The following is a 14,201-nucleotide window of genomic DNA, read 5'->3' on the forward strand; positions in this document are numbered from 1 at the left end:
TCTCTACAACAACTGTTAAGAGGAGACTTTGTGCAGCAGGCCTTCATGGTAAAATAGCTGCTAGGAAACCACTACTAAGGACAGGCAACAAGCAGAAGAGACTTGTTTGGGCAAAAGAACACAAGGAATGCACATGAGACCAGTGGAAATCTGTGCTTTGGTCTGATGAGTCCAAATTTGAGATCTTTGGTTCAAACCACCGTGTCTTTGTGCGACGCAGAAAAGGTGAACGGATGGACTCTACATGCCTGGTTCCCACTGTGAAGCATGGAGGTGGTGTGATGGTGTGGGGTGCTTTGCTGGTGACACTGTTGGGGAGTTATTCAAAATTGAAGGCATACTGAACCAGCATGGCTACCACAGCATCTTGCAGCGGCATGCTATTCCATCTGGTTTGCGTTTAGTTGGACCATCATTTATTTTTCAACAGGACAATGACCCCAAACACACCTCCAGGTTGTCTAAGGGCTATTTGACCAAGACGGAGAGTGATGGGGTGTTACGCCAGATGACCTGGCCTCCACAGTCACCAGACCTGAGCCCAATCGAGATGGTTTGGGGTGAGCTGGACCGCAGAGTGAAAGCAAAAGGGCCAACAAGTGCTAAGCATCTTTGGGAACTCCTTCAAGATTTTTGGAGGACCATTTCCGGTGACTACCTCTTGAAGCTCATCAAGAGAATGCCAAGATTGTGCAAAGCAGTCATCAAAGCAAAAGGTGGCTACTTTGAAGAACCTAGAATATAAGACATAATTTCATTTTTTTTACACTTTTTTGTTAAGTATATAATTCCATTTGTGTCAATTCGTAGTTTTGATGCCTTCAGTGTGAATGTACAATTTTCATAGTCACGAAAATACAGAAAAATCTTTAAATAAGGAGGTGTGTCCAAACTTTTGATATATATATATATATATATATATATATATATATATATATACATACATATACAGTACAGACCAAAAGTTTGGACACACCTTCTCATTTAAAGATTTTTCTGTATTTTCATGACTATGAAACTTGTAAATTCACACTAAAGGCATCAAAACTATGAATTAACACATGTGGAATTATATACTTAACAAAAAAGTGTGAAACAACTGAAAATATGTCTTATATTCTAGGTTCTTCAAAGTAGCCACCTTTTGCTTTGATGACTGCTTTGCACACCCTTGGCATTCTCTTGATGAGCTTCAAGAGGTAGTCATCAGAAATGGTTTTCCAACAATTTTGAAGGAGTTCCCAGAGATGCTTAGCACTTGTTTGCTCTTTTGCCTTCACTCTGCGGTCCAGCTCACCCCAAACCATCTCGATTGGGATCAGGTCTGGCGTAGCACCCCACCACTCTCCTTCTTGGTCAAATAGCCCTTACACAGCCTGGAGGTGTGTTTGGGGTCATTGTCCTGTTGAAAAATAAATCATGGTCCAACTAAACACAAACCGGATGGAATAGCATGCCGCTGCATGATGCTGTGGTAGCCATGCTGGTTTAGTATGCCTTCAATTTTGAATAAATCCACAACAATGTCACCAGCAAAGCACCCCCACACTATCACACCTCCTCCTCCATGCTTCACGGTGGTAACCAGGCATGTAGAGTCCGTCCGTTCACCTTTTCTGCGTCGCACAAAGATACGGTGGTTGGAACCCAAGATCTGAAATTTGGACTCATCTGACCAAAGCACAGATTTTCACTGGTCTAATGTCCATTCCTTGTGTTCTTTAGCCCAAACAAGTCTCTTCTGCTTGTTGCCTGTCCTTAGCAGTGGTTTCCTAGCAGCTGTTTTACCATGAAGGCCTGCTGCACAAAGTCTCCTCTTAACAGTTGTTGTACAGATGTGTCTGCTGCTAGAACTCTGTGTGGTCTCTAATCTGAGCTGCTGTTGACCTGCGATTTCTGAGGCTGGTGACTCAGATAAACTTATCCTTAGAAGCAGAGTTGACCCTTGGTCTTCCTTTCCTGGGGCGGTCCTCATGTGAACCAGTTTCTTTTTGGCGCTTGATGGTTTTTGCAACTGCACTTGGGGACACTTTCAAAGTTTTCCCAATTTTTCGGACTGACTGACCTTCATTTCTTAAAGTAATGATGGCCAGTCGTTTTTCTTTACTTAGCTGCTTTTTTCTTGCCATACTGCAAATTCTAACAGTCTATTCAGTAGGAATATCAGCTGTGTACCCACCAGACTTCTGCTCAACACAACTGATGGTCCCAACCCCATTTATAAGGCAAGAAATCCCACTTATTAAACCTGACCGGGCACACCTGTGAAGTGAAAACAATTCCCGGTGACTACTTCTTGAAGCTCATCAAGAGAATGCCAAGAGTGTGCAAAGCAGTCATCAAAGCATAAGGTGGCTACTTTGAAGAACCTAGAATATAAGACATAATTTCAGTTGTTTCACACTTTTTTGTTAAGTATATAATTCCCCAAGTGTTAATTCATAGTTGTGATGCCTTCAGTGTGAATGTACAATTTTCATAGTCATGAAAATACAGAAAAATCTTTAAATGAGAAGGTGTGTCCAAACTTTTGGTCTGTACTGTATATATATAGTAAAAACTGCAAATTTCACCATATCTTGTGTTTTCCTTTCCCTCTATTATAATCCAGGCAAAAGAAGAATAGTTATATATACATTATTTTCATATATATTCTAATACAGAAGGATGAGACTAGGTGCATATATCAGACTACCAACACATAGGTGGTTAATGGGGTATTACTAAGACTAGAAGATCCGAATACACAACTTTGTCCTTTCCTTTTTAAAAGAACTCATCATTTTCCATTTTCTTTTCTGTAAACAGTAATATTTCTGATAACTCACTCAAGTTTTAAACAGCAGAGGCGACACAGATAAACGGGTTGCAATTTAATACAGGAGCAGCTAAAATAAATAAGAACGGCTGCCATAAAGTGGCTCTCCAGTCGGACCACACTTTGACAACCAAAGGCTTCAGAAGACTTCACCTTTAAAGGAGTTGTTCCACGAGCAAAGTACATTTTAATCTATAGATCTTGGAACAATAATAAATTTCGCACTTGGATGTGTAAAAAATAATGTCCCTGTGCCAAGATAATCTGAAACATGTGCTTCTGCTATGTACTGTGTAAAGGCTGTGTCTGACCATGACGAGCTGCTCCAGTTCACGGTTAGCACATACCACAGCTCCTGGCTGGAGGGGATAGCATGAGCAACTTATGATAGGTGAGTATACAGACTAAACAGCAGTGGCTCGTTCCTGGTGCTTTCTGAATTAACACAATTACCTGCCTGTATTATCACGTGAGTACGTGTTTCTGTGACGTCTCCAGAAATCTGAGCTCATCCTTAATCAAGTGAGTGATATAGGAGCTCCAGTGGCTGCTGAGCTTATATGTCAAGGACTTGATTTGATATGAGTGCAGATTGCAGGAGACGTCGTAGTAACACTGAATCCTGTGATAAAACAGGCAGGCAAATGTGTTACATCAGAATATAGAAAATATAATGTATAAAATAAAAAAAATCTTTTGAACACAAATGCTTGTTTAAAAAAAAAAAAAAAGGAAGAGGGAATTGGAGACAGCCAATCACACAAATCATTTAAGACACTTACACACACATAGGTTATTAGTTTGCCTTACCTGTATGCGTTCGGATATGGGCAAGGAATGCCATAGAATTACTGCTTTTGCATATCTTGCCACAGTATTTGCACACATTTCCTTGATTTTCTTCTCTTTCTTTGTTTATCTGCTCCGTGTCCTCCTCAATGTACTTTTTGACCTCTCTGAGCAATTCTTCATGCTGTTCTTTAATATGTATGAATAAACTTTGTTCAGAATCAAAAGGTTCAGTGCATTTTACACATTTAAATGTTCCACCTCCTTCACGTCGCTCTTCAAAACTGGCCAACTCGTTTTTGTTATGGCCAATGCTGGCCAAATGCTGATGAAGATTACTTTCTGTAAAAAAGGATTTACCGCACAGCAGGCAATGAAAATGTTTTTCTTTTACTGGATGTTTCATAGAAATATGAACATTTAAACCACTGAGGCCATCAGCTAGGAATCCACATTCATTGCATCGGATTCGGTTTGAGTCTCCTTGAGAATGTCCATTGGCTTTTTTTTTCCTGGTCAGTTGCGACTCCTGTATTTTGGGGGCAAGGCCGCTGAACTTGGATGCACTGGTTGTTTCACTTTCTAAGGACTCATTGCAAACAATTTTTAGCTTTACAATAGAAGAATCAAAAATGTGCCCGCTTTTACTAATAATGCTATTAGGTTCTGATGAAACTTCAGTCATTACTTCACTCTCTGAAACCTTCCCAGGATCATTAGTGGTAACGGTATCTTTACCGACAGAGTCTTCATGGACTAAACAGATCTGTTCAGTAACCTCTGTGACAGGGCTTTCCACTGCACTTAACGAAACTGAATTTGTTGGTTGTAGCGTTTCATCTTTTACTAGTAAATCAGTGTTTTTTTCCAAGTCCTCTAATTTACCATCTTCTGTGGGTTCAGACTCATCTACCACTTGGGATACATTATTATTGGTCGGTAAAACGGGGCACAGATCTTTATTCCCATTACTGGACATTGGCCTCTGATCAACTTCTACAACGCCTTCACTAGAGACATTATATGGCAATCCTTGCACATCGTATTCTGCCTTTTCCATGGGGGAAGGACATGGAGACTTAAGAGGAGATTGACGATTGACTTTGTGTGTCTCGGAGGACACATGTGTGAGCATATCCTTGTGTGTTGGAGCATAGAAATCACATGCTTTACAGTAATACTTATAGGACTTCATATGTTTCATTTTTACATGCATCTCTAAAGATGTAGGGTCCCCATCAAATTCACAATACATGCATTTCTCATTTCCAAGATTTGTGCATACATTTTGTACATCTACAACTGTGCCAAGATGTTCATGTGTGGAAGTACCGACCTGCATACTAACTGGATTATCAGTAGGGACAGGTTGCTCCTGGGAAGTGGTCAAATGTTTATTAATAATAGCCAAAGCATTTCCTTTTTTCTTAACAGAAGAAGCTTCAAACTTTGTACCATCGGTGGAAACCACAATTTCGGTTTTCTGCTGGTTGAGTTGCTGCTCTTCTACACGATTCTTATGCTTTTTAGTTATACAGTGTCGCTCCATGTCGCCTTTAGTCACAGTGTCGTAATTGCATACCTTGCATTTATAGTTGTACTGATGAGTATGCTTCCTCCTAATATGCACTTTAAGGTTCGTTACACTGGATGCTATAAGTCCACAGTAAGGGCAAGCGATAGGAAGATTTCCCTTAGGCCGACCTCTTTTTGGAGTGTTTAAACACATTGGTGCAGTCTGACTTGGGGCGTGTTTAGAACAAGCAGATTCTTCAGCGGAGGGAGCAATTAATTCAGAAGGTGCCTGTGCGTCACCACCGTCCTCATCTCGAGGTCCATCTTTGTGCATCACTGAAGGCTCAATAATCGAAACCCTCTCAATGCACTCGTCAAAAAGTAATCCAATGTTGTTTTTCTTGGCATTTTCAATATGTTTACTCCGCTTTATGTGTCTCTCCATACCTTCCTTATACATTGTATATATATTGCACGCTTTACATAAAAAGTGATAATCACGTGTATGGCGAAGTTTGATATGTCTTGTCAAGACTGTAGATGATCTGGTTTTATAGAAACACTTTTTGCATTGAAATTGAGGTTTCTTGATTTCTTTTTCAATACAATCCCTTACAGGAACTTCTACTTCTGGAAGACCAGCATGATTCCCATCTTCCTTCGGAGATTCTTTTGCAAAACCCGTCTTCGCCACCATGTTCTCAAGATTAATATTACCTTTTCTGTCATGCACCCCAATGTGTGCCTCTGTTGTTTCATGGTGTATCTTGTCATCAAGTGATTTAAAGTAAATATTGCAAACATTGCAACAAACAGACATCTCGTGTTTGGATTTCATGTGACTTTCAATACAATCTGTTACTGGTACTTCTACTTCTTGAAGAACAGCATGATTCTCATCTTTCTGAGTTTCTTTTGCAAGATCCATCTTCACAACCATGTTCTCGGCACCAGTATTACAGTTTTTGTCTTGCACCCCGATGTGTGCCTCTGATGTTTCGTGGTGCGACTTGTCTTCATGTGATTTAAAGTAAATCTTGCAAACACTGGAATTAAAATACATCTCGTGTTTGGATTTTAAATGACTTTCCATACTATCTGTTAGTGGTACTTCTACTTCTTGAAGACCAGCATGATTCTCATCTTCTTTCGGAGATTCTTTTGCCAGATCTGTCTTCACCACCATGTTTTCAACATTAGTATTCCCTCTTTTTTCCTGTGCCCCGATGTGTGCCTCCAATGTTTCATGGTGTAACTTGTCATCAAGCAATTTAAAGTAAATTTTGCAAACATTGCAATGAAAATACATCTCATGTTTGGATTTCATGTGACGTTTGAAGGTTGACTTACTTGTAATTTTGAGTCCACAGAGGTAACAGTTTAACAAAACAGTACTTTTCTTATGATTATCATTTTGGCAGTGCTTTTCAAACTCCTCTCTGGTCACACACGAGTATCCACATGGTTGACAATAAAACTGCATTTGAGTAGCATGGCTCTTCCAGAAATGAACAATAACGTTTTCTTTGGTACTAGCAACATCCTTACAGTATAAACAACCATATTGTTCTGTAAGCTGCGTAGTTTGTATTAGTTTGGATGTAGCGGGCAGTGAAGTACTTTCAACATCATAAAGAACTTCCTCATGAGTAGAGCTTTCACTTGTCAGATATCTTGCCGTTGCAGATTTTTTGAGGAATGATTTTATTGGAAGACTTCCATTTCCCTTTAAACACACAATGGAATCTTTGAGTTTACCTTTATTACTGATCAGACGTTTTTTTAATTGTCCAAAACTATGCTTTCGTCTAAACAAGTATCTCCTCTCATGTTTGTTCCGATCATTCTTCAACTTGGCTTTTATCTCACTAATGGTTTTTGATAAACTTCCTTCTTTCTTTTTTGCTTCCGCCTCTCCGACACTAGACAAGTCTTCTGGGTTTTGTTTGCAAGTATTCAATGAGGAGGCACAATACACTTTATTCTCATCACTGTGAGAGGCTTCCATTTGTAAAGTCCTCGTATTATCTATGTTGGATGGAAGTTCATTATCTTGACTCAAAGCAGTGTGTGCTTCTAATATTTTAAGAGTAGGGTCTGAAGTCTGATTTCTACATTTACTTATTATAATTTTTCCTTTTTCAACACACTTTTTCACGCATAACTTTTTTTCTGTAATAGAGTCTTGACTTTTTTGATCAATAACTACCTGAGTTAATACAAATTTTTCATATGCACTTTGAAAGTGTTCTTCTGTCTGGGTTGAAGAACTGTTTACAGCAGGGATTTCAGAAGCCTTACATGCATTATTGTCAACAGGACCATCCTCAAGATTCTCAGCCACAGCATCAAGTTCAACCTCTAGTTTCTCATCCACAGTGTGATGTTCATCCTCTAGTTTCTCATCCAGTGTGTCATGTTCATCCTCTAGTTTCTCATCCACAGTGTTATGTTCATTCTCTAGTTTCTCACCCACAGTGCCAAGTTCATCTTCTTTGGTTGGAAATGTGGGACAACCTATAGATTGCTCATCGGCGGAGCTCAGAACATTTTGAAGAGTCTCAGTAGTTTCCACTTGACTGACATGCAAGTAATGTTGGCCATCAACATAATCCTGTTTATTCACTTCCTTCTCCGATACGGACAATTCTGGTCCCAGCTTTGCTCTTTTTGACAAACAAGGATTTTCAAAATCCTCTCTAGCCTCACTGGCTGAGGGACAGGACTGTGGATATGGTCTTTTATTGTTTGCAGAATCATCTTTAGTTATGCTAGTGTTACCATCTTTTTTCTCAACAGACACCACTTCTGCTATAGATTGATTTCCTTCATTCTTTTCATTTTCCATATTTAGTAAGTCATAAAATGTCCATTGATAAACTTTCCCTAGTTTAAGAAAAAAAAATGTAATTGATAAAAGTAACAATGGACAATATAAAAACACAAGACATTTTAAAAGCAGTATCTGAATTCTTTACCTCACATGGAGATATTTACAGGGATTAAGAAATATAGGAAGAAATTATTTTCTCAGTGAGGAAAAATATTGGAAGCCATGTCATTTCAGGACATTAAACAAGATTACACTACAGAGATCAATAATGTACATGTACATGAACAGCGGTTTATTGGAAACAATACACTAGTGTCAATGAAATTGTTCACATCAATAATTAGCTATTAAATATCACTAAATCCTATTCCACCCTCCCCCAAATATTAAGACATTGACAGGAAAGAATAAATGCCACGTAAGTACACTAAAACAACCAAGTAGTCAAAAGTCTGAGAAACCAAGGGGCCGATTCATCATTGTTTTTACATCTTTATTTTGTCTAGTTTTGTGTTTTTTTATTGGCTATTCTTCATTTGCCTTTTTTTAAATCAATTTTTGTGTGTTCTGTTTGTATTTTTTTTAGTTCGCCATTGTGGTTGGAATTTAGGCATTCCAGATGCTTTCACCTGATTTATTTGCAACTTTTAAAAACTTTTTGTGCAAATGTGCTTCGCAGTCCTCCGGGAGTGATTTTACGTATGGTAGATTTCCTCCTCACCCTCCGCAGTTTTTGTGACATTTTGCACTAAAAAGGTTAAAGAGAATATGTCACCAGATTTTTACTACCCCATCTAAAGGTACCGTCACATTTAGCGACGCTGCAGCGTCGCTGTGTGGTCGCTGGAGAGCTGTCACACAGACAGCTCTCCAGCGACCAACTATGCGAAGTCCCCTGGTAACGAGGGTAAACATCGGGTTACTAAGCGCAGGGCCGCACTTAGTAACCCGATGTTTACCCTGGTTACCAGTGTAAACGTGAATAAAACCAAACACTACATACTTACATTCCGGTGTCTGTCCCCCGACGCTGTGCTTTCCTGCACTGACTGTGAGCGCCGGCTGGCCGTAAAGCACAGCGGTGACGTCACCACTTTGCTCTGCTTTACGGCTGGCCGGCGCTGACAGTGCAGAGAAAACTAACAGTACCAGCGGTGAACTCCTTGAGGTCACCGCAGTTCATCATGCCGCTCAGAGTGAAGTGTGGGAACGCAGCTACAATGACCAGCGGTGAACTCTATGGAGTCACCGCCAAATGTGACTGTTTACTCACAGGCGTCACTCGTCTTAGGTGATGCACGTGACCCATCACCTGAGCAACAGGCTGAGGGCATTTAGCAAAATATGCACGCTGCCCTTTTAAGGGTGGGGGCGCACACGCGTGTATACACAGCGTGCCACTGGGAGCTGCGGTGCGAACACAACCAGGAAGCAAGCCGCGGAGCATAAAGATCATTTCCTCCCCGCTGCATTCGGCTGCGTGCAGCATCAGAACGCTGTTAACCTGCACATTAACCCCATATCTGCAGGTTACAGCGCTATTCCTGGTGACACGTTCCCTTTAAAATGAACACATTATTTTATTCTAGAAATGAATCAGTTAAACATTGGACATTGCAAACTATTTAAACATAATTTATCCACAATCAATCACAATTTAATACCAGTACATACTTGTTTTGTGAATGACCAGAAAGGAAGCAGGATCAGAGAATTCTAGGCCCTACATTCAATAGGAATTCTAAGCAAGACCGTATGCTAACCGCATACATCATGTAATGCAACCATTACGAAGACTTTACTGTAAGTTCCGATCAATATTTCAGTATCCTTATCAGATGACTTGAGCCTAAATGATGCTTGTAACCACTCAAAAATAAATCTTCACAAAAATAATCATTAATTACGGTAATTTGTCATTTAACCCCTTCCTAACTGGCCGATTTTACATTTTTGCGCTTACGTTTTCTCTTCTTTTTTCGACAGGGCACGGCTTTTTTATTTTTCCGTCGACATAGCTGTATAGGTGCTTATAGTTTGGGGGATGAGTTGTTTGGATTAAAACAATTACATTTTACAATACAATGTCCTAGAAAAAAAGTTCCAAGTGTGGTGAACTTGCAAATAAAAAAAAACAAAACAAAAAAAAACAACAATTTTACAACTGTTTTTTGGGTTTTCTCTTGATGGTCTTCATTGTGCCTTAAAAAGGACCCGGCGATATCATTCTGCAGGTCAATATAATTACGATCTGGGTTGTGTTACCATTTCCAGAGACCCTTTTTTTTCCAGCCAATAAAGGTGGGTAAGGGCTTCATTATTGTGTGGTGATCTGACATTCTTATTAATATCATTTAATATTTTTAAAGAGGCACAGTGTCTAAAAAAAAAAAACTCCAAAAACCCTAAATTCTGGAGTTTAGATTTTTTTTTTCCCTTTACGGCATTTCCTGTATAAGTTAATTCATCATATATTTTGAGTGGTCAGACTTATGGCCTTGACGATAACAATATTTTTTATTTATTTGTTTAGTATTAAAAGTGGGATAAGAATTTTTTTTTTCAAAATTTTAAAAACTGAAATTTTTTACTTTGTAAAACTTTTTAATCCCCGCAGGGGACTTTAACATGTGATTTTCTGATTGCTCACACTGTATTGTATTAAACTATATAGCTGTATTGAAGTACATAGGCAAAATTACGTTCTCCAAAGAAGCCCACCTACATGCTAGGCTTTACAGAAAAACAAAGAAGGCAGCTATGGGGGCCGTCAGCTGCCATGCAGACCAATCGGAATCCGGAGGGCACAGCGAGGGGCCAATAGGAGCCGATGCACACACCAGCAATCTTGCTAATTACGGTAAATGGCACTGTCCATCATTGACAGCAGCATTTAGATGGTTAAATTATCAGATATTGTTCCTGCCGCTGCTCTTGTCAGCTGTGCTTCACAACCACATCTGCCAGGTATGATGCAAGATCAGCTCATAAGCAAGTTTCATACACGTGGTCGCAACACATCACTTACAGTGGCATGTAAAAGTTTTTGCACCCCTGGTCAAAATTACTGTTATGTGAACAGTTAGGCAAGGTGAAGGTAAAATGATCTCTAAAATGCCTAAAGTTAAAGATGATACATTTTCTTTGAATTTCAGTCAAAAAATACACACGGTATATTGTCATTCTTTACATTTTAAAAATTACAAAAAGGAAAATGGTCTCATGCAAAAGTCTGGGCACCCTGCATGGTTAGTACCTAGTAGCACCCTCTATTGCAAGTATCACAGCTTGTAAATGCTTTTTGTAGCCAGACAAGAGTCTTTCAATTCTTGTATGAGACATTTTCATCCATTCGTCCAGTTTCTGTGAGATTCCTGGGTCGTCTTGCATGCACTGCTAAATTGAGGTCTAGTCACAGATTTTCAATGATACTCAGATCAGGGAACTGTGAGGGCCATTGTAAACCTTCAGCTCTATAACATTAGGTCTTTTAGAGATCATTTCGTCTTCAATTTGCTTAACGGTTCACAATAACTGTCATTTTGACCAAAGGTGCCCAATCTTTTACATGCCACTGTATTAGTATGTCATATGTCGGGAAGGGGCTAATCATGCATATATAACAAATACATTTAACTCCAACTTGTTGTTGAGTTTTAAGGGGATTGTCCAAAACCTAACTATGAATTTAATAGTGAAGTCTATTTCATTTTTATTTTAAATAATGTACTTCAAATAAGTTTTCCCTACTGCTCCCACTCTGCTAACTTCCTATGTGTTTTTTTATTATATCTGATAACGCTGTTTGGGGCTCCCAGCATGCATTGGGAATTCTCAAATTGGGAGTCATTAGTGGGATGGCACTGTGGTCACTGCTGCAGCTGCTATGACCATCCTAAATAGGATGGTGCCAAGGAGAACTATTTCGGGGGGTGGGCTTGTCCCTGCTATACTTGTCTCACCTATGATAAGTGCCCAACAGTTGTTAATTACGACACGTGCTCAGTATGAGCTCCCTACGTGCAGCCCTATTACTTTCAGTAAGCACTCACAGTGCACTGCCCTGCAGGTTATAACGAGAAGTGCTGATGGCAATGACTGACAGCCAGCCGGCTCTATGCTGATGGCGCTGACTGACAGCCAGCTCTGTGCTGATGGTACTGACAGCCGACACTGGCTGTCAGTCAGTGCCAGGGAGTGGTTACATACACTGCTCAGTGGATACTGAGCAGGGATTGAAGCCGCACCTCTATGACGGAAAGCCGAAGGCTGCCAGGAGGAAACGCTCATCTCCTCCCAGTAGTCAGGCCTTCAGTGATTTGGCATCACAGCTTTAGAACGCTATTACCCTGCAAACTAACCCCACATGTGCAGGTTAACAGTGTTTGGGGACATGACAGGCTCCCTTTAAAGTACATTAGAATTGACAGCTTTTCCAAGTAAATAGATAATAATATTAAATTCACTGTTAGGCTTCAGACAACCCCTTTAACATTCACATTAGATAGCAGTTGATGAATATTTCAGTCTCCTCACAAACGTTCAGCTTGGTCCAACAGGAATTTTACTTGTAACTCATAAAAAATAAAACCTTCCATTTCTTTTTTTCTCTGGTAGGCTAGACAACTGCGGGTCACATAGATATCGGATTTCCTGTAATACGCCAGTATAATTTAGCTTCGCTGACAAATATTTGCATGCCATAATCAGGAAATATGGTCCTGCACCTGTAGATGCAGCTTGTGAGTTCCAGAGTATAAATGTATCTAGGACTTAGTCTTATTAGGTATACCTGCATTTATGCAGAACAGACAATTAATGTTTAATTATTAGTGATGAGCGAGTATACTCGTTGCTCAGGTGGTCTCCGAGTATTTGAGTGCTCGAAGATTTAGTTTTTGTTGCCTCAGCTGCATGATTTACAGCTGATAGACAGCTTGAATACATGTGGGGATTCCATAATAACCAGGCAACCCCCACATGTACTAATGCTGGCTAGCAGCCGTAAATTATGCAGCTGTGTCAACAAAAACTAAGGGTATGTGCACACGTTGCAGATTTGCCTGCAGCTTTTTCTGCACTAAATCCGCAGCAGTTGGCAGAAAACGCAGGTGCATTTTTGATGCGTTTTTTGCACGTTTTTGATGCGTTTTTAAAATCTAAATAAAGATGTATTATTGAACAAAAAAAAAAGATTTGTGATGTCATGTCTTGTCCAACCTCCTCTTTTACATTTGTCCAACCCACACTCCATTCCACACATAGATAGATAGATAGATAGATAGATAGATAGATAGATAGATAGATAGAAGGAATGAGATAGATAGATAGATGTAGATATATCTATGGATAGATGTAGATAGATATATGGATAGTTAAGCTACTTTCACGCATCAGGTTTTTGCCGTCAGGCCGGATCCGGCAAGTTTTGAAAAAAAACAGATCCTTTTTGTTTTTTTGCCGGATCCGTTTTTTTTTCTCATAAAGTTGTATTAGTGCCGGATTGCACCTGATAGCCTCATGTTTCATCCATTTTTTTTGCCGGATCCATCAAAAATAACTGTTTCTGGCAGACAGAGAAAACGTACAGAGGAAAGTTTTTTTCTGTCCGGCGAAAAAACGCCCAGCGACTGATCCGATCGAAAAACATATGAAACTGAGATGTGAAATGATGAATCAGGTCTCTGAATCCGTTTTTTTTCATGCATTTTTCCACTGACATCATGCACATTTTCCGTTCTCTCTCTAAAAAAAAAAAAAAAAAAAACACGGATCAGTTGCATCAGCTTTTCACTATTTGCAACAAATCCGTTTTTCAAAAATTCACCGGATCCGGCCTGACGGAAAGAAACTGATGTGTGAAAGTAGCCTAACTATCCATATATCTATACATCAGGCAGGATCCGGCAAATTTAAAAAAAAATAAATAGGATCCGTTGCAAATAGTGAAAAACTGATGCAACGGATCCGGGTTTTTTTAGAGAGAGAGAACGGAAAATGTGCATGATTTCAATGGAAAAAAATGCATGAAAAAAACGGATTCGGAGGCCGGATACATCATTTCACGTCTCAGTTTCTTAAGTTTTTCGCCGGATCTATCGCTGCACGTTTTTTTGCCAGACAGAAAAAACGCTCTTCTGGACGTTTTCTCCGTCCGCTGGAAACAGCTTTTTTGACGGATTCGGCAAAAAACGGATGAAACGTGTGGGCATCAGGCACAATCCAGCGCTAATACAACTCTATGAG

General features: G+C 39.7%; 1 protein-coding gene across 1 annotated transcript in view; it reads right to left on the reverse strand.

Annotated features, from left to right (window-relative positions):
- ZNF407 (zinc finger protein 407) overlaps positions 1-14,201 on the reverse strand; it is a 711,460-nt gene that overhangs the window by 649,138 nt on the left and 48,121 nt on the right. Inside the window, exon 2 of the mRNA XM_069730962.1 lies at positions 3,629-8,008. Coding sequence (XP_069587063.1) covers positions 3,629-7,970 — 4,342 coding nt within the window. The 5' untranslated portion in view covers positions 7,971-8,008. The remainder of the gene's footprint in view (positions 1-3,628; positions 8,009-14,201) is intronic.

The sequence above is a fragment of the Ranitomeya imitator genome, chromosome 6 (assembly GCF_032444005.1).
Source record: "Ranitomeya imitator isolate aRanImi1 chromosome 6, aRanImi1.pri, whole genome shotgun sequence".
Lineage (NCBI taxonomy): Eukaryota > Metazoa > Chordata > Amphibia > Anura > Dendrobatidae > Ranitomeya > Ranitomeya imitator.